At 39.0% G+C, this 24,066-nt stretch overlaps 1 protein-coding gene across 1 annotated transcript in view; it reads right to left on the minus strand.

Annotated features, from left to right (window-relative positions):
- Positions 1–1,271: 1,271 nt before the first annotated feature.
- The window catches only part of SLC24A4 (solute carrier family 24 member 4), an 85,256-nt gene continuing 62,461 nt past the window's right edge, over positions 1,272–24,066 (minus strand). The window contains exons 11-17 of the mRNA XM_074149121.1: positions 19,993–20,162; positions 18,930–19,074; positions 8,517–8,683; positions 6,161–6,275; positions 3,909–4,021; positions 3,192–3,257; positions 1,272–1,424 (exon numbers count right to left, since the gene is read on the minus strand). Of these exons, the coding sequence (XP_074005222.1) occupies positions 1,272–1,424; positions 3,192–3,257; positions 3,909–4,021; positions 6,161–6,275; positions 8,517–8,683; positions 18,930–19,074; positions 19,993–20,162 (929 nt within the window). The remainder of the gene's footprint in view (positions 1,425–3,191; positions 3,258–3,908; positions 4,022–6,160; positions 6,276–8,516; positions 8,684–18,929; positions 19,075–19,992; positions 20,163–24,066) is intronic.

The following is a 24,066-nucleotide window of genomic DNA, read 5'->3' on the forward strand; positions in this document are numbered from 1 at the left end:
CCAAATCTTGCCGTTAATTACATCCAGAGTAATTCCTGATACCGGATTTATGCTGGTGGAAAGGATAGAAAAACTTGGCTTCTACTGGGGGTGAAAAAGAAGTATATCATGCTTCAAAACTTGCATGCAATCAAATCAAGGACCGTATTCTCTTGGCAGACTTGCTTTTGTCTAGGTGTTTCTTATCGGCACTGCTCAGTGTCAGACTCATCTTCATTAAGCTTCTGGGAATAAATAAAAAACAGAGAAGAATAGACCAGCTTCTTGACTGACAAAATAAACTTCTTCCCCCCACCAATCAAATCAAATCATAATCAGGGAGGGTTTTGTTGTCAGAAAGTCGGGATTACGTTCAGATACTACTCTCAGCTGATAACAATAACTGATAGTTACTGAGCACCCAGTTATATTTATTTGTTTAGTTTCATCTAAATTTACACAATGGGCTTACAAGGGCCAATGCAAAGTTTTTCTTGTGGTGTAATATTCCACAAATATTAGTTTATATTTATGTATACAGCATTCCTTATTAATGGTAAAACAAATTTTTCAAGTATGAATTTCTGCATGTAATTCTCTTCTTCAATATGCAGATACTCTGGCTTTTAGTGTGCATCATCACAAGTGATACAACAAACAACATTTCCTCTTCTTTCTCTGCCACATTGTTCATGTTCATTGAAAAGAGTGATTACTATTCAACACTGCCATCAAAAATTGTCAGTGCAGTTCCTCTATAAGCAGAGCACTTGAAGGGGGAAATGATGTCCTCAACAGTGCATGCCGTGATATGTGCCTCGGACTTCCTGGTCCTGTAGTTGAGATATTTTGACTGAGCCAAGAAAAGTTCTGAACTTGCCTCTTATTTTTCCATGGAAAGTAAATGTCAGAACCAAAAGACTATAAAGATTTTTCTCCCATCCTCTTGCTAACCTTGGTGGTGGTGGTGGTTGATTGTCTGCAAAAGGAGAATGAAAACCACAACAGAATGTCCCAGAAAAGGGTCATTTTAGAGTTCTGCGTAAGATCCACAGAGCTTTATGACTGAGCAGCAATATCCAAAGAGGAGGAAAATGCTTTGGTTGCCTCGAGCTAGCACGTTAAGAGAAAGGTATGCTTTCCTTCCACACAGGTAAAAGTGCTTGTTAGCTGATGAAGCAGGAACGACACTCAAATTACTGATGGAAAGAAGGTAGAAATGTGAAATGCCTCCTGTCATTTACAGCACATGTAATCAGAAGAAGAATTTCAGTCTCTCTCCTTGTTGTAGTTTAAAGTTCTTCTCGGCACATAGGGAAGTTGACAAAGGTGAAGACATTAAACTCTATCAATATAGAGAAACACAGGAAAATAGCATAAAGAAACAACACGTAGATGCCTAATTTCCTGTCAAGTTTCCACTTATTTACATGGATTCCCAACACCTGCAAGCAAACAAAGTGTTAGTTAATTAAGCCCCAAAGGAGACTTTTGGAAACAACCGTTATAAGCTAAAAATGAATGTCTTTTGAATTAAGAGATCTTGAATGAAGATAAAAATATATTCTCAGTAATTTATAAACCAAAAAGGCAACACACGTTTTTCTGATCAAGAATGTAAAAGCCCGAACTAAGAACTTGAACTCTGGCCTGACTCTCAGTTGTCCTAAGATCCTTTTCCAAAATATTAAGTGAACCCACTTTAAGGGCCCTTCACAAGTTCTTCACCTAACTGAGAAACAGGCCCCTAGGTGTTCAGTTTTAAGTCTGTGGTGCATTTTCAGTACATGGGGCATGTTCTAGTCAAGCAGCACTCATTCAGTGATTCAGTATGAACTAAAGGAATGTCCTGAACTACATGAATGCCTCTCCCTCCAGTGTTCCCCTACAGATCTTTTATGTCCCAGTAGTACACCAGCACCTAATGTTCATGCTTTCAACAGCTTCAGAAGAGGTGCTTGCTTTGATGTTTTGCTCAGCTCCAGAACTAAGGGGAGTTACAAGTTGCATGTAGCAAAGCAATGAAGTCCTCATGAAGACATCTATTTTCAGCGGTGTTTAGTGCCTCTAAATTACTATTTGTTTTGCTCAAAACTCTCCCTGGAGTTTTGCTGAGAGTGCCTGTGCAAATCAGGGTATCCAGCAGAACAAATGAGACAACAATAGATGCTTCAAATTCAGGTGGCTTCTGCTATGAAAAGAGTCCTTTCAGAAAAGCATCAACAGCTAGCATGGTAACGCATCTGCATAACCCTCCCACTATTTTCCAAAATGCCAATTACCAATATGCATGCAGCAACATCAGATACAAATGTCTACAGAACATCTTTGTTTTTTCACAGGCACTGTGCAGCATGGTAGAACCAGGGATAAAGAAACAAAAGAACAGGCTCCCACAGCTTATATACCAAATGCATTAGGAAGTTAGTGGCAGAGTCAACAGCCTTGGTCATTCTATCACTTAAGTCATGCACAGGTGATGTGGAGTTTTGTAAGACCTCATCATGCAACAGTGAAACCTCCAGTGATGATCCCCTCCTCTACAGAGACTCCACAGGCATTCAGTGAAAGACGTTAGTATAAGTGGATATTTTTATACCTTTGGGATTTGATTCTTCCCACAGAGGGTTCTCTGGGAGTCAGCAGGATCAGACCTTAAGTACCAGCAAAATTGACTTTTGAAACAGAAATATTGTTTCACCTTAATTAGTCATGTATTACAACAGTAAGTGTCTTATGCTGAGTGGCATTTAGCATGCCTACTCAAATTCCTGAGGTTCACAGTCCTCACAGACTAGTCATCAAGGGTTCTGGCTATAGCACTTGACTAGTCCAGGCTGGTTTTGGAAATCAGAGACAAGGACAAAAGGTGATGAAGCACCCCTGGGTCTTGTCCCATCATAAAGTAGAGACAGGCCTGGGGTATGCAGCTGGACACAGAAGCAAAGTATTATTGGATCCCACAATTTCAACACTGCCACTGAGATCAATGGGACCTACATGTATCCAGCACCTCTTGCACCAAATGTCAGATTTCAGTCCTCACTGAGGACAATGGCAGCTCTTCAACTCATGATATTGCTAGAAGAATGATACTCTACAAGAATCAATGCTTTGGGGATAATAAGTATTTCCATTTTGTCCTTCTATAACATGTAAATACCTAGTAAGTATTTCGCAATTGGAATATTTGCAGACACTCAAATACTTACAGTAAGTGCCACTGATCCTAGCAAAAGTGCAACTGAATAGACCAGTCCCTTGCTGTTTATCTTAACCTGTGGGAATTAGACAGAGAAGAGACCTTTAAAACACTCAGCATATAATAACTCTGCTTGGGAGATCAGAAATTTGATTTACTGATTTATGGTCCACCTTCTATTTTGAATAATGACTGACTTACACATTTTAAACTATGAAAATTCATTTATGAATGACATTTAAAATGACATTTTTCATAACTAAGAATGGGAAGATTAAGGAATCAAAATAAATGTATAAGTAATCCCACCTCCATAAAAAAAAAAAATAATCGCATTTTATGTTAAAAGATCCTCAGGAGAGGAGCTGTTATTCTCATCTTACAGACAAAAATACTAAAGTACAGGGAGACAAACAGGTGCGCTTGAAGCTGTGAAGTAAGAAAATGACAGAGCCATGAACAGATACCCATGACACTATTTTTCTGCTATACAGTATAATGTACTCCAGCTGACAAACTGGGAATTAATTGCAGCTTGTGGAAGAAGAATTGTTCCTCAACTCCTGGTTCCTTGGCAAAGAAATGACACCTTATTTAGCAATCAATAACATGCTCATCAGGTTGTTGGTTTGTTTTTTCAAGTTTTATTTGCATGCTTTCTTTTTAGGAATTTTTTTTTTTTAAATAGGCAAAGAAGTAAAATTAAAGATTTGCCAAGTATACATACAGTTGATCCAGAATCAATCGCCATGGTCTGCAAACCCCACGGAACGCCAAGGCCCACCAAAATGTCAAAGACATTGCTCCCTACGGTGTTGGAGACTGCCATGTCACCGAGGCCTGCAGAGAAAAAAAACACAACCTCTTGTGTAAAAACAAAGTATAGGACCATTGCTTTGTGTACTAAAGGAAACTAAAGGAGAATGATCCACATTCATCCAAGTCCCCTCGAACTGGCCACCGTATGTGAGGTAGGGAGGCAATTTCCATATTCTTCACACGACTTCTGAAAAAAGTGCAAAAATTGCTCGCTCCAACTACATCTTCCTTGTGTCCTGGAGTCTTTACCGGGTGTGTGGTACCCATTCAGCATCCGAGTTCAATGCCAATTAAAAAAACCCAAGTCTTGTTCTAGGCAGTCTGCAGCCATGGGGAACCTGGAGATTACGTACTGGATTTAGTATGTGGACACGTGGCCTTCATCTCATGTGAATGATTAAAAATGATCCTGAAAAGAACCCAGCCAGATGGTAGTCAAATATATTAAGCACTTCTGTGGGGCTTAATTAGCAATGATTTCACTTCAGGAACAATAAAATGCTACAGGAAAGGAAAAAAAGAGTGAATAGTGGTGAAGTCCATAGGCATTACTCAAAATCTACTCCTAATGCTCATCACTGGCTGGCATCTCATTCTGCACCAGAATCAATGGATGTGAGGAAGGCAGAATTCTTCTCTGCCCCTGCTAGTTTTCCTTTAGGCACTTTAAGTGATGAAACTATTGCATCACTTCCACAAACCGAATACTGGAAAGGAAGAGGAACTCTGATGTAAGTGGGACATGTCCCACAAATACTTTGAGATTACACAGTGGAGACAGACACTACCACACCATTAAGTACAGCATTTTCTTACAGGAAGCTGGCGAGAGAAAGGTTATGCTTTTGATCCATATTATGTCAATCTCTACTTTTTAGATATTTGTCTGCAATCTGTCAGTAAACACCTCTCTTGAATTCAAGTAGTGCAAAGTCCCTGTATCGGCTTTAAGAGAATGGGGCTGCTTTTTGCCAAGCTACTGCTTGCCTTCACTTTCAGAGGTAACAATCCCTACAGTAGATCTGCCTAATACTAAAGAAGAAATAAACTAAAGAAGCAGTCTGTTCATTTAAAAATGTAACACGTTTTCCTTCTGTTCTTGCAAAAATCTGTTCACTTTAATACTACATATGGACAACTAATTCAGTGGGAAAGTGGTTCCATAAGAATTCTGAACACTTTTTTGTACTGCTTTTTGTAAGATTTTCCTGCACACAACAAGTAATACAAGCTGGAAAATGAAATATTTTAAATATATAATTCTTTTCAATCAAGCAAAATTTAACAGCACCGCTCCTATCTCAAACTACAAAGGTGGAGCTTTTGAGTACTTAATTTATCACTTCAGAACCCTTGTTCTTTGCCCAGTGATGTGTGCTGGAGATCTTGTTATCTGGGAAAAAAAAAAAGGCTATGGGAATTGGAATAATGGAAAAGAATACAATTAGGACCTTTTCTTATTCTACTGCAGTACAGGAGATCACACTGTCAGGTTTAATGTTTTCCAACAACAGGAAGGGATGCAGCTACAGGTATTTCTCAAGTAAAAAAGTATATGTAGAGAGCCTTAATCAAAACTTAAAGATACATGAGAAAGCCTCTGACAATTTCAATTGGAAACCTCATGAGGACATAGCTGACATTTATCTAAAACCCTTTCCAGTGTGGCTACTCATACATCCCAATGGGAAAGAGGTCTGCATTTCGATGAGAAGTACGCCTGGAGCAACATCACTTCTGCCAGATCCTCTTAAACCACTTCATTTCCCTGGGTTTGAGAGGTCTCCTAGAAATCAGTGGAAGTTTTACATAAACAAGTGCTGGTCAGCATATGTTCTTTGATGTAGTTTTTAATAGATAATATTGCAGTTTTGTCTACTACTTTTATCTTTTTACCCCGATACATACCATGCATGAGATATCTGAGTGTCGAATGGCCTTCTAGAATGCTATGGTGTGCCCAGTCCCAATAAACAAAAGATAAAAGGAGAGGGATTATGTTTTTTTTTTGGTTTACAATAATTAGCAAAGTGTTTTGGCTTTGAATGAGGCTCTGAAACAGTAAAAATAAAAGAAAAAAAGAATAAAATTGCATTGAGCATTTGTGTGTATGGAGGAAGCAAATCACAGAGCACATTTATGCTTCAGCAGACACAGTACCTTGTCTTGCTACTATTAAGCTGGCCATGCAGTCTGGGACGCTGGTTCCTGCAGCTAGGAAAGTAATGCCCATGATCACATCTGGTATCCCAAGGGTGTATCCAATCACAGTCACCTGAACAGTGAGGAAAATAGATTAACCTATCATATTTGGAAATTCTCCTCTTTGCAATACAGTTATGGCATACTCTGAACTGATTTCTGGTATGGACCCTGACAGGATTAGACTCAGGATACTTATCCATCTCTGTAAATTAAATAATTGTGGAATAACTAGCCCCAAACCAACCCTATGAAAAGTACTTTGGGTCATATTAATCAACATCTATGAGCCAACATAAAGCTCCATTTTCTGTAATTCTAACAGGACATACCAATCTTTTAAGGAGGAGGACAGACATAATCCAACCTGTAGGCTTGGGTTTGTTGTTTTTTTTTTCCCCAAGAATGGCAGGATTCTCACAGATTCTATTCCCAAAAAAGAACAGAACCAACTTATATTGTGATAGAGGGGCAGAGATATAAAGAACTTATTTTATCCTGACACATGAAGAAGGAATCAGTTTCTTGCATGACTCCTGATATAATCCCAAAGAGAGCAAGTCTGCTTATACTGTCCCCTGAGAGTCCAGATGCAGCTTTAAAAGATCTTAGGGAATGGCTGAAGCTTGTAGCAGAGCTCTTGGAAGGAACAGGGAACTGTATTTAGCTGGCACGTCCAAAGGCGGCTGAAAACGCATCAAGAAAAAAGGCTGAACAGGCAGCTGAAAAGGAAATAGCCTTTTGAGAGTGAGAAGACTGAATCACGGACAGGCAGCTGCTTCCCTGCCGAGAGTGCTAAAGGTGGAAGCCTTTAAAGGGTCTGTGTTGTTTTCTTGAAATAGTTTGTCAGTCTCTTACACAAGGGAAACTGGACCCTTTGCCAAAGAAAAGGTGTATTTTAGGAACCCACTCACAAACCTTATTCTCAGGGGCAAGCCGTGACTCAGACATAGAAGTGGGCATGATTCTCCTGCTGCAAGTGGTAATGGGGCATTAAGGTCTGGCTGCCTCTTAAAATAAGCTGTGTTGCAGCCTTCATGAGCACATCTCCATTTGTGAAGGGGATATCTACAAATGGAACCAAGGTAGAGAGTGTGGCCTTGCAAAGGACATATGGCATGAAATGAATGTGTAGATTTGACACAATTATGCCAGGCAGAATGAGTGGCTGGCATATGAATTTCTCCAACACAGTCTAGACTAAGAGAAAAGACGATTACTTTACAATGCAAAACTTACACAAGAAGTTGCAAAAAGCATATACAAAAGACAATCTTCCATGAGAGTTAACATAAATATAAAGGAGTTTGCAAATGCCTGACATGTTTGAGGAAGGTAGAGATGTTCTCCACTGAAAAAAGGTTTTGCAGGTAAGAAGCTCATGAACAAAAATTCTTCCATATGCATGACTAGAAGAATATATACACACGTATGACTATGAGAGTATATATGTGAGACAATACATATATTCCAGTATGAAATCAGCTGAAGGTTTCTTAACTATATTTTCCTTCAAAAAAGAAAAGTGGACATATAAATTCTTCAGCAGCACATCCTACCGATTTTCCAGTTATAGTATATACAGCTCTTTAGTTTTCCATCTTTCAGTGTAGAAAAAGTTAGCTTTCAATACTTCAAAACTATGGCTAATTTTCCCATCACAGAAACTATTTGAGGAGCCTTCCTATTCATACCTCTTCTGTGACTGAAAACGTAAACTTGAGAAACTGGAAAAAGGTAAGAGAAAAAAATAGGAACTTATTCAAATCTTCAAGTAAGTGTGCACCGGAATTGACAATTTACAGAGCTACGCCTGATACACTGCTTCTCACAGACCTACGGCAAATGGAAACATATCAGCAATCGTAATACTTTTCACTAAGAGGGATTTTCTTGCATTATTCCAGTCTATTCGAGGTGTTTTACACCACTTCTGAGCCTTCAAATTTTGCCATCCATCTGCTTTTTATGCATGTTTCAGTATCAGACCCTGTAGCCAAATTTCTAAAACTGTCTCAGCTGATGAGGGTTAAACATTTTCATTTAAACTCCCTTTTACTAGTAGGATGTGGATGTCCACATTCTCTTGAAAATCAAGCTGGTACCTTCCTGTACTGCATTGGGACCTATGCAGTAAGGGCTCAATTATTTGTTCAGAAGAGTAGCAGAAAGCTAGAATTATAATAATTAAGAGTATGAGCTGAGGAGACTGCACTACAATTACATGCCTTTCTTTAACAAATACACAAAGGTCTATTATCTATTTTGAGCTGCACATCTCACTCGGTATGGAAAGTCTGCTACATGCACTCACCATCCACACCATGAAGTAGGAGAACAAGGCAATCCAGAGAGTGGATAAAATAAACGTCAGCATAAAACACTTCTCCCAGCGTGGTTTGCTGCAGTTTGGAATGGTGCAAAAGAGCACAAATATCAACGGCCATGTCAAAATCCATTTAATTTTGTTCATTTTTCCATCTGCAAGACAAAGAAAGGAAAGAACGAGTTCAGCTTTCCCATCACTATCCCAGACCCTGTTACACCTCTTTGAACACAGCAGACGATCCCAGAAGATCCCAGAAGGATGTCTGCAACTGTGCACATCAGCTCGTTTTCCATTGTACCTTTCATCTATATTTGCTCTCGTCACTCTCAGACAAGTTCTGCATGTACACCCAGAATTTTATAGTTAAGCCTGCCAAGGTCTATGTAAATGCATGAAAGAATTACAATGATTTAAAAGCATGGCTGCTTTTAAAATCAAAATTAACGGTCAGGTTTGTTGCTCTTCCAAATAGCTGTATTACTATTAATTCAAAATTTTAAAAAAGATCAAAACCAACCAACAAAAAAACCCCACCCCCCTCACTTTGAAAAAAGAAGATGGAAATCCTTGCAGTGAAAATAACTTGTAGCAACAGAAAATACTTTCACAGGCAACTGAAGCACAGACCCAATCTATGATCATGACAGACTTGTTTCACATTCCCACTGTGGTCGCTTGGGCAGAACTTTAAACCGGTACTTAAGAAATATAGACTTGTTAACTCTCGCCAACTGCATATAGCACCACCTTGAGATGGTCTCTTCTCCTCTAGAAATGGAAACTGAAGATAACGACTTCCCTTGTACAGTTCTCCAAAATCAGCTGGTGAGAAATACCAGAGAACTGTCATTACTGAAGACAAGTACACACCACCTCATTTTTTAAAAATGTGCACATAAATCTCAATACACAACAGAGAATTATTTTGTAATTGGGCCATAAGTAAGTGGGGCACTTATATTTATATGTTTCATGAGGTATCCTGCAAGTAGGATAACATTCTTTTATCAGGCTAAACCAGAGTATCACACCCAACAGCATGGTGTTTTTTGTTTGGGTTTTCTTTACATGGTTTTAGTATTATACTAGTACAGATTTCCCTCATTAACTGATAACGATATACATGAGACCTAATAAAATATGCCATTGGGATTTAGGATTTGTTTAATAGAAGTTTTTGTCAGTGAATTTAATTAGATTGTAATCTGTCCTCTGGACCAGTATGCACCAGATGCAGTGAAATTAATATTAAACACTTAAAAATTAATAATACTTTTGTAATTTATGAGGCTACTTACTAGTCTACTTTAACTTGGTGAGTCCAAATGCAAATCTTTATTCATTTACTTCAGTATGTATTCTAGTACTCATTGTCTTGCTTAAATTATGAATCGGCTCCTTAACTTGAGATTTCATTGCAAATTCTGAGATGGCATCAACCCACCAGGAAATCTTAGACTAAGCTTGACTCTTTATTCCATTTAGCTTGTGTCTTTGGAACTTCATAAAACTACTGAAGTCTCGCAGGGTCAACTCTAATTCTAGAATTTTATGTATCACTGGGGATCTACTACAGATTTTGCAGGAAAGTCCTTTTTCCCTCTGGTTACATACACTGCTATACAGATTTTTAAAGTAATTATCTTTTATCTGTTGTGTCCACAAAATGACACTTCTTAGGTCACATCTCACTTGAATTCTGTTAACAAGGCTGTAAATGTCCTACAGTAATCTATACCGCCTCCTGTTTAATTTGTTACAGTTTGTGTCATTAAAAGACTCCTGCTAGTTAATCTTTACTCCTCCTCTACTCAAGTTGCTAAACTTGGTTCATAGTCAAACAAGTCAGCATGGCCTCGGCCAGTAATTTCCTCAGTGCGTAATTCCAAATGCAGGGTGAGTGGGCGACTGCTTGACAGAAAAGTATGGATCCAATTCTGATCTGATGTGGGTGTAATCTGACTGACTTCAGTGCTGCTACACACTGGAGATTCAGTCCCATTTCTCTTTTTAATAGCACGAATAAAAGAAACAAAAATGCCTGGAGAACAAACCGAGAATAAACAGATGCACTCGGCCTCTGCTGGGGAACATGTATCTTGTCAGGGATCCTGTCTAGTGCCCTGAATTACACAAATGCTTAACTGTGAAAATTCACAGTACCTTACCCCTGGCATTGGTATGCTCCCTCAGTCCCAGGAAAACCACAATATTAGCAGAGGAGGACGTGCTTTTCCCTTATCGTCGCTCAGTTTGAATGGATGTGTGTCAGATTAAAACTCCTGGCTCTATTAATAGTGCTGCTTTGCCCACACAATGCCAGGAGTCAGAACTGGTTTTTACAGCTAGATGGTTTATGGAAGTGATATTTGCATTCATTACACAGCAACCAGGATTGAGACTTTGGGGAACAGACTCTGGGTTCTGTTGGGTTAACGGAGAAGCTGACTGGACATTTGCAGTTAGCCTGGAATAGATCTGAACCACCACGGCCAAAGCAGCCGACTTGACACACTTTACTTTGGCTTCTCTTTTGTGTCAGGGATTGCCAGCTTTTATAAACTTCTGTACAAACCCTTAAGTATAACTGCCCTCTGCCTCAGGCCATTTTCTTCAGCTTCTACTATGCTGGATCATAGAACTTGTGTGGCACCCAGTGCTAAAGAAGTCTACTCTCATGTTATAGCTTGGTAGTTAAGAATTTAGTAAGTTTAGCAGGAACCTCAATAAAGCGAGATTTCATTTCCTCAGGAAATGGAAGACTTCATTCATTTCACCTGGGTTAGATGAATGCACAAACAATATACAGCTTGAAATGTATTGTTTTTTTTTAATTTTATTTATTTTGAAATTTCTTCTTGTGGTGCTCTGTCATTTTGGTTTTGACCGCCCACTCTAAAATAATCATTAAAATGATTTAGTGATAAATTTGTTAAATTGGAATATGCTTTTAGTTCACCACAAACTGTTTTATGGTTGTTGCTTAGCTCACTAGTACATATGTAAGGAAGAAAATTATCATCCTCATTAAGGCTATTATTCAATACATAGCTGTTCTGCAAAAATAGACAAACAGTTCCAATTCAAGGGCTTAGCTGAGTTGTTTTAATAGCAGTACCGGCCACTCCTGTGAGCCCCGGGTCCCAAGGCTCCTGCGGAAACCCACAGAGCTGAGGAAAGGTGTATTTTGTTTGCTGCACCTCTCACGACAATAATGAAAGAATATTGCCTTAATACAGAAAGCAACACCGGTCTATATTCCGTTTACCTCCCCCTGCTGTAAAAGACTGTAAAAGATGAGGGGTTTTTGCATGAAGTTGTTTTCCTACTTTATACATCCATTTTTCTGTTTCTCCACATATCTGGAAGCCAAGCATGCCGTGTACTTCAGAGAGGTATCGTTACAGAAAGGTCTGATTACAATGTTTCTGAAAACAAAGCAGCAGCCCTACAACAAAGAGCTCTTTGCTAATTTTCAATACATTTTTGGGCTTGCCATCCTTCCAGATGTTACACTCACAATAATTACTTTAACATACAGATAATGTCCTGGTGAATGAAGTCAACAACACACATCACGGCACTGAAAGGAGTATTTTCTAAAGGCACTAAAGGAAGTGCCTTTTTACAGGAAAAATACTGTATTAGAATCACAGAATGGTTCTCGTTGGAAGGGACCTTGAAGATCATCTAGTCCCAATCCCCCTGCCATGGGCAGGGACACCTCCCACCAGACCAGGTTGCTCAAAGCCCCATCCAGCCTGGTCTTGAACACTTCCAGGGATGGGGCATCCACAACTTCTCTGGGCAACCTGTGCCAGTGTCTCACCACCCTCACAGTCAAGAATTTCTTCCTAATATCTAATCTAAATCTACCCTCTTCCAGTTTGAAGCCATTACCCCTCGTCTTATCACTACATGGCCTTGTAAAAAGTCCCTCTCCAGCTTTCTTGTAGCCCCCCTTCAGACACTGGAAGGCTGCTATAAGGTCTTATTCACAACATTCACAAAGAGTTGAGAGCTCAGTATGAAAGCGTGAAACTACATTTCCATTTTCATTCAGATCAGAACTGTACCCTTGAAGTAAATCCCTTGATTGTCCCCATTTACTGTACTTTAGTTTGCACCATGGAGCAGCTTTGCATCACACCAAAGAGATTGCCTTGGCATAAAGCTGAAACAGAGGCAGAAACTTAGAAGTGCTCCAAATAATAATGGACATGGACCAAGCTAGAGCTAATCTGAAACAGAACTTCCAAACACATATAGTGCAGACAACCTACATGTCCTAGTCAATAAGCTGCACAGAAAACACTTTTTCTGAGCTTAGACAGACTTGAGTCTGCACCTACATTGTCAGGAGTCAGATTTAAGTTGCTGTAGCTAGTTAAAATTGATAGCTTTTCCATCTAGCCTCCCCTTTAAAAGTGTGGCAGTCAAGCATAGAGCACTGCTCCACCCATTCCCTACTTCAGAACGTGCCTCAACCTTCACATGTGAAAAAACATCTCCTTACACAAGGCAATTTGTAGCTGACTGATCTAAAAAAATTAGCCCGGGAAAGAATGAATCTAATTGGCACACAGGATTTTCATAACTATATTATTATAAATTCATATAAATCTCTAATTTAAGATAACTTGAAAAATGGGAAAGGTTTTCTCTAATTTAAGTCTCTGAAAAATGAGAAAGGCTTCTTGGAGGTTGTTATTGATTTCTACTTTTCTGGGATTTTGCTTTTGACAATGGTAAACTTATTTTTCTTCTAAGGCACATCCAGGCTGGTCTAGAAAGATTATTATTGCTGATTTATTTGGTGTTCCACTTTGTAATTTTTAAATTCCTTTTTTATCTTTTTTTAATCTCTCTACCATTTTTATTTGAAAAAAAAAAAAAAAAACCAAACAGTAAAACCCTCAACTGTTTTTCTCCCAGCATAAAGTGATTTTTAAATCACCTGTCCCCTTGGTCCTAATTAGGTTTTATATTTACAAAGACATATTTACACCCACATATCATTAGCAGTATTAATTCAAATCTCGACCTGAAAATGGTAACAGTAACATACACACCTCCACACCAGGAGCTTTGTAATAATCCAGACAGCAAGGAAATTTCTGCTGGAAAGTGCTGTTGTTCATCAGAGTTGAGACTGATTGGAAAACTTTAATATACGTAAATTAGCCAATGTGAAAGCCTAATTACTTCTGAGCATGTGCAGTATGCAAAACACAATAGAGGAATGTAAATTTTTGTCCCAAGTATGAGACTCAACATAGAAACAACTGAAATAGGTATCACAAACTAGATCCATTGTGAATTTTCCATCAGAATTATTTTCCACTGAAAAATGCCTTTGTTGCAAAATAAAAAAAATTCTGAGAAAATAGTTTCAATTTGCTGTTAGAAAAATTAACACAACAGCTGCCTCTCCACCTTCTTGGGAAATCCTTACTGGTTTCATCTCTGCAACCTTCCCTAGGAACTGAGGCAAGAGACTCCCTGTGTTACCACACTAGAGACAGGCTACATAGTGTGTGAAAGGACATCCAAAGCCCAACCTTTGCCAGCCCTCCAAGCGGGCAGTTGACAAATTAAAACATTCTCATTGCAACTCTCCTGCAACAGAGCACTGGAAACAATTTTTTTTTTTTTTTCTGTGGAAAATACCGAGGTTTTACTTCTCATCCTCATCCAAAACAGACTATTTTCCAAACTACTGACATTTTTCTCGGAAGTTCCATTTTCCAGAATACAAGTTCCAAATTCCAGACTATGAGATCTGTCCAAAACAACCCAGATTTCTATTTTCAGCCAGTGCCTTTATCACACTTTGCATATTCAGATTTATGCCAATAATCTTCTCTTAAAGACACATTTTTAATACAGTGGGAACTGGTCCGGAAAAAAGAATTTGCTCCAGTATGCAGAAACAAGCTTTACTCTCAGAGTTACTGTAGGTTTACACAGGACAATATTCAACAAAAGTGAAATGTAACTGAGCAAAGGTACTCCCCATATCTTGTTTGACCTGGTTGGATTTTGGTATGGTTTATTTTCTATGTTTTAACCTTGCTGTCTACTTTGATGCGGTTTTTTTAAGGGAGAAATGGGATTTACAGACTCAAATCCCTCTTTGCCCTTTCAGAGAGAAGTGATGAGTTACTAAATTAAATCCTTACCCACTTCTCTTCCAATTTATCCTGTGTATCCTCCTCCAAGGTAGAGCACACCCGTTGCTCTTCTGGAGCACGTTTTCCAGTTTAGTCTTCTAGAAAAGGAGTCTGGTTCATGAGCTCCAAGAACACAATGCAAAACAGAGTGCACTACAGGGAGATGTGCCTCAGAAGCACACTTGTGTTCTGAAATAAACTTCTAAGATAAATGCGCCATCACAGTGTCAAGAGGAAGCTCTTCCAAAAAAAGTATTTCAGAATACCACACTTCTGTCTTGCTCTGAACTACCGTTTTGGAAGAACTTCTCTCTTACAACATCAAAGAAGCTATGGAAACTAGCTCTCTTCCTAACTCAGCCACCTAAGTCATGTTTCCAAACTTTGGCAAAAACACAATAAAGCAGGCCAAAAAGAAAGTCTTAGGAACAACTACAAAGAGGAATCAAAATTCTCAATAAATCTTACTTCAAATACATTAGGAACAGGAAGTTTGCTGTGTCTACTGGTGATCAAAGTATAAAGGAGCACTGAGAGAATATAGGGGCACTGCAGAGAAGCTAAAAGAACTCTCTGCATCAGTGTCTGCAGAGACAGAATCTACAGTTTTCCACATGGAATGCTCTTCTGTCTCTAGTTCAACCTTGAGGACATACAACTCCATAAGGAATATAACAAAAAGCTACAGCATCCTGAGTGTCCAAGTGAAGTACATGGGGTTTGCTTTGTTCACTGTGTTTCCCAGTAAAAGATGACATCAAATTAAGCTACTAGGAGATAGGTTCAAAGCAAGTAAATGGAGATGGTTCTTCACGCAACCATGAAAGTCTTTCCCAAAGGATGATGCAGGCGTTAAACGATTGCAAAGATTCAATGAGAATTAGACAGGTTAATGAAGAAGAAATACATTAAGGACTTTTAAATGCTCGGATACTACACCCAGCCCAGGAAGTTCCTTGAGCTGAAGGCCAACTTGTCCTGTCTTATTCTTCCCTAGGCTTCTTCATAAAGTCATGGTTGGAGTTAGAATATTGGGTGAGACAAACATTAGATTTGACCAAGTACAAACATTTTTTATTATTTTAGTAGATACTGTTAATTCCTTTTCACTTCTATGCTATATGTTGTGTTTGTATTTTGGATCCATACAAAAAAGGGGAGGATTGATAATCTCCTTTATTGCTATCCCATTTCAGCTCTGGGAATTATTCCTATTTTAGCTAACACCCATCACGACTTACATAAAGCATCCGTGGTCCAATCCTGTAAGAGGAGGAGTTCTTCATTTCTCTGAAACCAGCAGGAGCTGAGAACACTGAGTATTTTAAAGGATCCTGGACATGTGACAGCAAATGGGATTTAAGCATCCATTAAGAGCTGCACAAAAATGCTTTTCTGAGTCTGGGCTCTAAAAGACTACTGAGCTATGCAAGGGCTTTTACACATCATTTTGTTGTCAACATATGCCTTCTCAGTTTCATCCTGCTTTATTCTGATCTGGTTTGGGTGTTTTTAAAGTTTAAGACTGTTTCCAAACAACTGTAGAGTAATCAAATTGTAAAGCATCAAATAAGCCTTTCTCTTGGATGATAATCATCATGACCTAAAGGTTAGGTCAAGAAAGAAAATCCTCTTTTCAAGAGAATGTTTCTTCCAACACAGAAACTGAAGGCAAAGGCTGGTTTGTGTAGTTTCCATAAAACTATGCGCTGCCTCCTGTTTCAAGATGGGCCTGAACCACACCCTGGGGGTGAATCTCTCTGGATGTCTGACATATGGGATATAGGCTAGATGCTCTAGTTTGAGACTGTTTTCGTGTAACTTTTCTTTTTCTATTTCTGTGTGCTAAATAAAGCCCTACATTCATTGCTGAGCACTGCCACTGATAGAGAATAAAAGAAAAAATAAGCAAAACTTACAGATGGCAAATGATTACTGGGAATCACTCAAAGATGATGTAGTGCTTTAAACTCCACTTATATTTATTTCTGTTTCAGAAAAATCTTGTACTTGCAAAAGGATCTAGAATACACATTTTGAAGGAGGAAAGTCAAACCCCAAACTAGGCTAAAAAAAGGTGACTACAGAACAGCAGAAAAAAAGGCTTGGGCCAATTCATAGCCATTTCTGTTGGAGCTCTTAAAATATCGGAATGAATTTTCTACTTAGCACATGGTAAGCAGTTGACTTGGAAAGTCCTATTGAGAAGTGAAAGCCTATTCTTCACAGACCTCTTTATAGTACTGAAAGAATACATGAACTTCTGATCTTTAGAAAATGTATGTGCCTTATTCCTGGCCTGAAAATATATCAAAAGCAACACAGAGGGGATTCTGGGAAACTGTCTGCAAGCTACCTTTTGCCTAAAGCCAGTTTTAAATGTCAGGACTTTTTTAGGCTTCTGATTGTGCCACAGTACTTAAACACCAACAAAGCACAATGCTGGTTCTTTACATTTTCTCCAAAATTATTGAAGTGGTACTTCTGAAAGGAAAAATAAAAGTATTCTCCCTCAGAATACATGAGTTGAGCAATGACAATCCAACCAACAGATAAGCATCTCCAGACAACAGAGGAGTAACAAAACCTGAAGATAGTGATGAGGATTTTAAGCAATCACTTTACCACTTTTGCGCACTCTTTGAATTTATGTTGAACTTTTGCTCCATTCCAGTATGAACTGCATCATCAGTGGTTTCAATTTGGCCTCAATTATCTTTAAAGACTTTCTCAAAAATGCAGAAAAACTGCATTCAAAAAAGGCCGATGGCACAACTAATAACTCCCTCCTTAGTACAAAGCATTTCATCTGTTGTGAAGGTCACACACTTAGGAAGCTCTACTCCAAAATCTATTTTTTCTTCATAAAGAAGTTGTCTGAGTCTTGAACAAATCCAAATATGACAACTTGGTTTCCAGGTAATATTTGCCACATTTGAAGTTTTCTGCATTGTCCTGGCACGTAAGAAGAAATGCATGATTGCACTGCCCCAATTAAAACTTGAATCCAAGAATTTGTTAAAAACAACTAAGTTAAAAAACTTCTAAAGAACAAAAATATCTCCCCAAACCATCTAACAATGCAGGATTCAATGCACATGTTGGCAAACAAGATTTTTTTATTACTGTTATTGCTGATATTATTGTTATTGTTAACAACATGTTCACATGCACAAGCATATTGCTGACTTGGATCCACTTATTTCACCATACAATAAAAACAGGTTTTTTCATTATCTCATTGATTATCAGGAGCCCATCTAATGGGTCTATCAGTTTGTTTCCACTCTTCCCCCTGATGAATGTCTGTAACTGCTGACTGCAAGAAGCTCCTGTAAGAGTACACAGTACAGTAACATATGAAAACACTTGATTTTATCCAGTCTTCACATAGCATGCTTCGATGTTCGCTCAGTCACAAACATCTCTTCTAAAATGAGAGCAAATGAAGCAACAGGATCTCTAAGAAATTAAAATCATATACCACATGGAAAATTCTTCCTTCTTTCTCACTGCATGTGATACTCATTTATGCCAAGTAATAACTGTGTGACAGATGACTACTGACTACATGTCTGTCAGGGGTGATCTAATCTCTGCTATCTAATCTATGGGGGAGAGTCAACCTGCAATGTGCTAAGGGCACCAATATAATAAGGTTGGTTATATATAGCTGTTCTCATCAAAGAGTTTCCAAAAAATTTCAGAAGGTCAGTATTATTACATACTGCTATTCTAAGCATTCTAAACACTGTCAAAGATATTAAACGCTCTTTCTCCCCCTAAACCTTTCTTCCTCTTCATCCTCCCCTACAGTCAGTAAATCAAGTTGATATATATTTATACACCTTGCTGCTTCTGGCCTAGCAATTTCCAGCAGGTCATTATTAACTGTTGACTTCAAAATTATTAGCAGTGCAGTGCTTCTTGTGTGGGTCTGATACATTTTTAACATAAGCCTGCCTTACCTGCTTTCCCTCCACGTCTGGCAAACCAGCGCTTTACTGTTATTGTGCATGATGGCTGGAAAACACTTCTCTAAGATCTGCTTTTAGCCACATAGCCTCCAGCCCAGTTTTACTGTTATCAAATCCAGCCTTCAGACAGTCAAATCAATCCCCATCCTCCGCTCTCCCCACACGTGCTGTCTTTTCTTACAACCCAGTGTTTGGCATTTTAATTATCTTCTGTTTCCTTACATAAAAACCTGGAAAGTAAGCCTTACCTGGCAATGAAAAGGGAGATAGATTGTCCTGTTCATTTTCCTCCTCTTGGTTCACCACAGGGATGTTTCCGTTTTCAATATTCTCATGTCTCCCATTCTGAAGTGGTTTGCTTGAGCCATTGGCAGATTGGATTAACCGCTGACGCTGCACAGTGCAAAGAAAAAACTGCCATGGTTTGGAAAATACTGACTTTGTTAAACTTGAGTTTTGCTGTCTGTCCAGCCCCAGTCAGATGAGCCATGATGTTTTCCCACAATTCCTTCCTTCCAGTCAGCAACAAACAAATTTGTCTGTAGCCTACCTGTATTCATCAGGCCAGTGTTGACCATCCACCTCAAAACTACTGGCAGGAGTCTTTCAAGCCATGATGGAGAAAGTTGTCATATCTTTTCTCCCACACCATGTTTCAATGAGCGTGGTTACTCTGAAGCACTTCTCACTCAACAGTTCCCACTCAAACCAGCAGTAGCACCATAATCTAGTGGTAACACTCAAGACATTTCCGCACTGTTGGCTTATGAACGACTCATTACCCAGGATCTCTCCTACTCAAGTCCAACTCCCTTCCCTCCTTCTCATCCCCATTCCTCGAGGTAAATGTAAATGTCTTATAATTTCAAAAGCAAGACTAACCCCTGTTGCCCTTGTCCAAGCATATACTTTCATGAAGCTCATAACTGCCCCTGCAGTCACGTATAAGACTGCTACAGTTCCAATACATAGTACAACAATTACAGGGATAGGTTTTAAATGTCAGTATATATACCCAGAATATGTGAATGCGAGGTGTAACAGCAATTTCCTATATAATTTTTTAGTTTGTTAGATGAGACAATGCAGGGTCAATAAATGTTCTCTCTTTCACAACAAATTGTTGCAACTTTCTAAAAAGTGCTCTGAAATGCCTTGAAAAATAAAGTAACTGTGCAACACAAAAAAAATTCTGAAACTAGTGTTAACACACTGTAATTAAGAAGAGAGAAAACTCAGAATCACTATAAGCATGGCTCTTTGGCAACCCCTCTGCCTCACAGCCATTTATTGTTTTGTTAATGAACATACCTCATTAATGATGAGTCGACTTGCCATCCGCATTCTGGTGCGTGGTCCAAACCTATTTGTAATCATAATCCGTAATCCAGCTTCGGGGAACCGGTATTTCGGGGGACTTGAGCAGATGATCTCATCCACCATCACAACACTGTTTTTGCCATACTGCTGCATCCCCTTCACTAACGATCACAATGGACAGAGTTAGTTGTGGAATTGATCTTACCATGCTTCCCATCACCCAGAGTCATTCTTTTCAGGCTCAGTTGGGGGTAATATTCATCTGAATGCCTGAATTTATGAGTGACTTTCTTGTAGTATTTCTACAGCCTGGTGAATCTGCTCATCAGTCATGCACTTCGTATAGATCACATGCTGAAAATGGATTTCACTCTGCTAAGGTAGCCACCAACCCATTCTCGGGTGAGTGGAAACAAGTTTTTACCCAGCCATTCATGTTGTAGTGCCATTTTCTCCGTTTATGTCACACTACAATTTTGTAAGCCTTCTCTAAAAACACTTGCACTGTGGCAGTGTAGACAGCGCTCCTGAACCCTCTAAACTTATCCCATCGGATCAAGGGGCTGCACATCCAGAAGTCCCTAACATTGCACTCGCTCCTTTTGGAAATCTTCACTTTACCTTCAGAGAATATTAACAATCTCTCTAACACGACAAGATTGAAATGATGAAACACAACAATTGTCAAGAACAAATGTCTGTTAGAATTAAGTCTTTGTTAATATAAATGAACTTGTACCAAGGTTAAGAATTTTGTTGTACCGTGTTAAGAACAGAAACAGAGAGACAAAATTACATTGGGAATCAACACAAATACAGGCAAGGACTTTAAGAGCTGGACAACAAACCAATATTCTTAACAAATACTACAGACTACACATAGCAAGCAAAGCAAGGCTCAGCAGACAGGAGACATACCCATGTGGTGTTAGAAAGCAGGGCAGGAAATATGTATATGACTGTAATAAATATTAATTATTATAGGTAATAATATGTATGGAAAAAAAAAGCCCAACAAAATTATTTGCTGCTTGTTTTCTGCTTTGCTTAGCTTGGCTTCACCCTCCCGGTCCCCTTTTGCATTAAGTTACTTACATTAAGAAGAAGAAGAGAATTTAGGAGGTAGAAGTGAAAGAAAATTATTAGTGAATGGTCCCAGTCAGCAAGCAAAGGAAATCTAAGAAAACATTCAACTCAAACAAAGGAATTAAAATGGACCTGTTCTAAACACACAGAAATCTATATTGTTATTTTTTAGCATTGTTACCGTGTTGAAATATTTTTCAAATATTTTCAGGAAGAAGACTGGATCCATGCATGCATATAAATCACATCATGCAAAAAAGGCTTTGCTGTCTCAAGCATCTTCTAACATATTTGAAGTTGAAGAAATATATCCTTCCACTACCATTCAACAAGAAAAACCTAGCAAGCCTGTAAATCACCAGTAAACAGTCGTATCTTTTATCCTTTAGCATTTGAGTCTTGCTTTGTTTCACTAAAATAAGTTTTCAGCGAGTACACTGGGGTCACCTGAAGTGTCATAAAGGGAGCTTTAGTTTCACAAAGAAATATGCTCTACTCGAAGAATCCACTCTGTAATCTTGTCTTGTAGCTTAATATCTCTAATGGAGAATAGAACTAGTAGTAATTTTGCATTTGGTAAAACATAAAGGAGCAATTATCCTCCCCCTGCCCCGACATCTAAAACAAATTAACCTTGCTGAATACTGCAGCTGATGACACAAGTAAGGAACACATCCATTCCAATGACTCCTACGGTTAGAGTGTAGCAGTTTTTCTGTGAAGGAATATATAAACAGACAAGCTTCCTAGGAACAAGTCCTCACAGAAGAGGACTCAACCACAGTAGCTTAACATTTATTTCAGTTAGACAAAGAAAAAGAAATGTTTGACAGCAATCCTGGTAAGGCAAAAAGGCCAGATATCTCTTTTAACAGTCTCATCAGATTAACTGCTCTCAAGCGAGTTTCTCCAATGAAGTCTCCAAAGAGCTTCTTTGTCTTATATTGTCATGAAAAAGATGGAAGCACTGCAGTTATTCTGGAACTGTTTCTAAAAGCACTAAGGAGACAGTGACCAAACATACTCAGCTTTGATGAAATACCATCAAAAAAGACTCTGCACTGGTGTAGAATACATCACTATAAATATATATATATAACTAACTGCAGATGTTTTGACTTATTGCAGCACATTGCTTTTACATTTTCCTAACAGCTCTTCAGTCTCACTCCCTATGCCTATAAACATACATACCTTGGCCCCATATGGTACAAACGGGGTCCATCTAAAAATCGCAGAAGCAGTTTTCGTAAATGTGAGACAGAGAAAAGCATTTTTCACTTTGTGATATTCCTTAGAAACATATCTTCTGAGAACAGCTTTTCCTTTTAACAAACTACCTGAACTAACTGCTCACTGCGAAGGGTCATCACCAACAACCCTGTCAAAATCAACAGAAAGCTTCTTGCTGATTTAGTTGACTCCTGATTAGGCCCTCAGAAACCCACTTTTTTCAAGTTTCTGGTTTTAGGCAGGAATCGAACCATGCCACCTGGTGGAAATCTGGGTCAACATAATAAAAGCCATGGGCAGCGAGCCACATGTTTGTACTTTTAAAATAGGAGCGCTATTCACAAAGTACAAATATTTCACCTTTACCAGTGTGTGTAGAACTTGCCCTTGAAATTGAATTTATCTTATGGTGAAAGCTCTTCTTTTTCTCTCTGGAACTTGAGTAATGGAAGCTTTTATATTGTAACATTTGAAGCTCTTAAAAGTAATAAAACTTAGAAGCATAAAAGAGAGCTGTGCAGCACATGAACCCCCCTTTTATCTGCACCTTGAGCAACAGACTAACCATCCTTGGTAGGAAGAAAGTTCCTCACCCAAAGCAACTGTTCTTTTTTGGGATGTAATCAGACTTCCCTCCTGTAGAAAATCAGATTAAGGTTAGACCTACACCTTGGTGAAGCCAAGGGAGGTTTTTTGGTGGATCCTGAAACTTGCTAACCACTGGCTGGAGGTAAGGCAGAGGCCAGTTCTCCTTCCCTCCCTGCTACTACCACTGCTCCTGTTTCTGAAAGCTGCTGCTGGAGAAAGTGCAGCTCAGCTTGTGAAGCCAGGCAAGTGTCAACTAACAGCGAGTCACTGATAGGTCATGGCATATTCTGACTCAATGGGAGGGAGATGCAACAGGCAGCCACGAGATGGTTTTCTAGGACAGGTTCTTGACACATAAGGCACCCACCTACAAAGCAGTTCAGCTAACACTGCCATCGTCCTCCCCCACTGTTCACTTCAAACCCTGTTGCCTCCTTCATCTCGTCTCCTCTCTCACCCCAGGTAGGTTTGCCTGTGATAGTACCTACACTCTCACACTTTGAAGAGTGGTCCCTGCAACACAGCATGTATTTATGTAATGGGTGCTGGAGAAGGCAAAGGGAATCTGACTGAAACTGCAGTCTCAGTGCATCTTTGAGGGAAATTAGAGAAAAAAAAATCTGCTGTGGACAGTTGCCAACGGAGACATCAATCTCATGACTCCAGGTTTTTATTAGCTTTCTTGCTCCTTTTCCTAAAAGATCTGCATGTTCTTCATAAGCATTAAATAACCTTCATGTTTCCTGAAAAGGAAATAGGTGGACAGGCAAGCACTCTGTGCTCTCATCCCTTTACCACACAGTGGCTAGAGAGGAGAGCATGCAGGGAGATGTCAGCAGAACCCAAACAAATGCCTCAGAAGTAAAAACCACTAACATCTGTGTTCTTTAACTGGATCACCCGTTTCCTGTGTCCCCACTTGAATGCATAAGTAACAACCACCCTAGGAGGTATCCTCTGAACCTTGAATGTACGTATCTCCACATCCAAGTGAGAGACCTCACTATGTCATAGCCAATGTTGGCAAAAATTTGTTGTAAAATGAGATCAAAGTATTTCAAATTTAATTATGTTACAATGTCCTATGAGAAGTAATTTTAAATCTCTATTAAATTATGTCTAAACACCGTATCTAGGAACACAGTATTACTGTGCTGT

This window comes from Numenius arquata, chromosome 6, assembly GCF_964106895.1.
Source record: "Numenius arquata chromosome 6, bNumArq3.hap1.1, whole genome shotgun sequence".
Lineage (NCBI taxonomy): Eukaryota > Metazoa > Chordata > Aves > Charadriiformes > Scolopacidae > Numenius > Numenius arquata.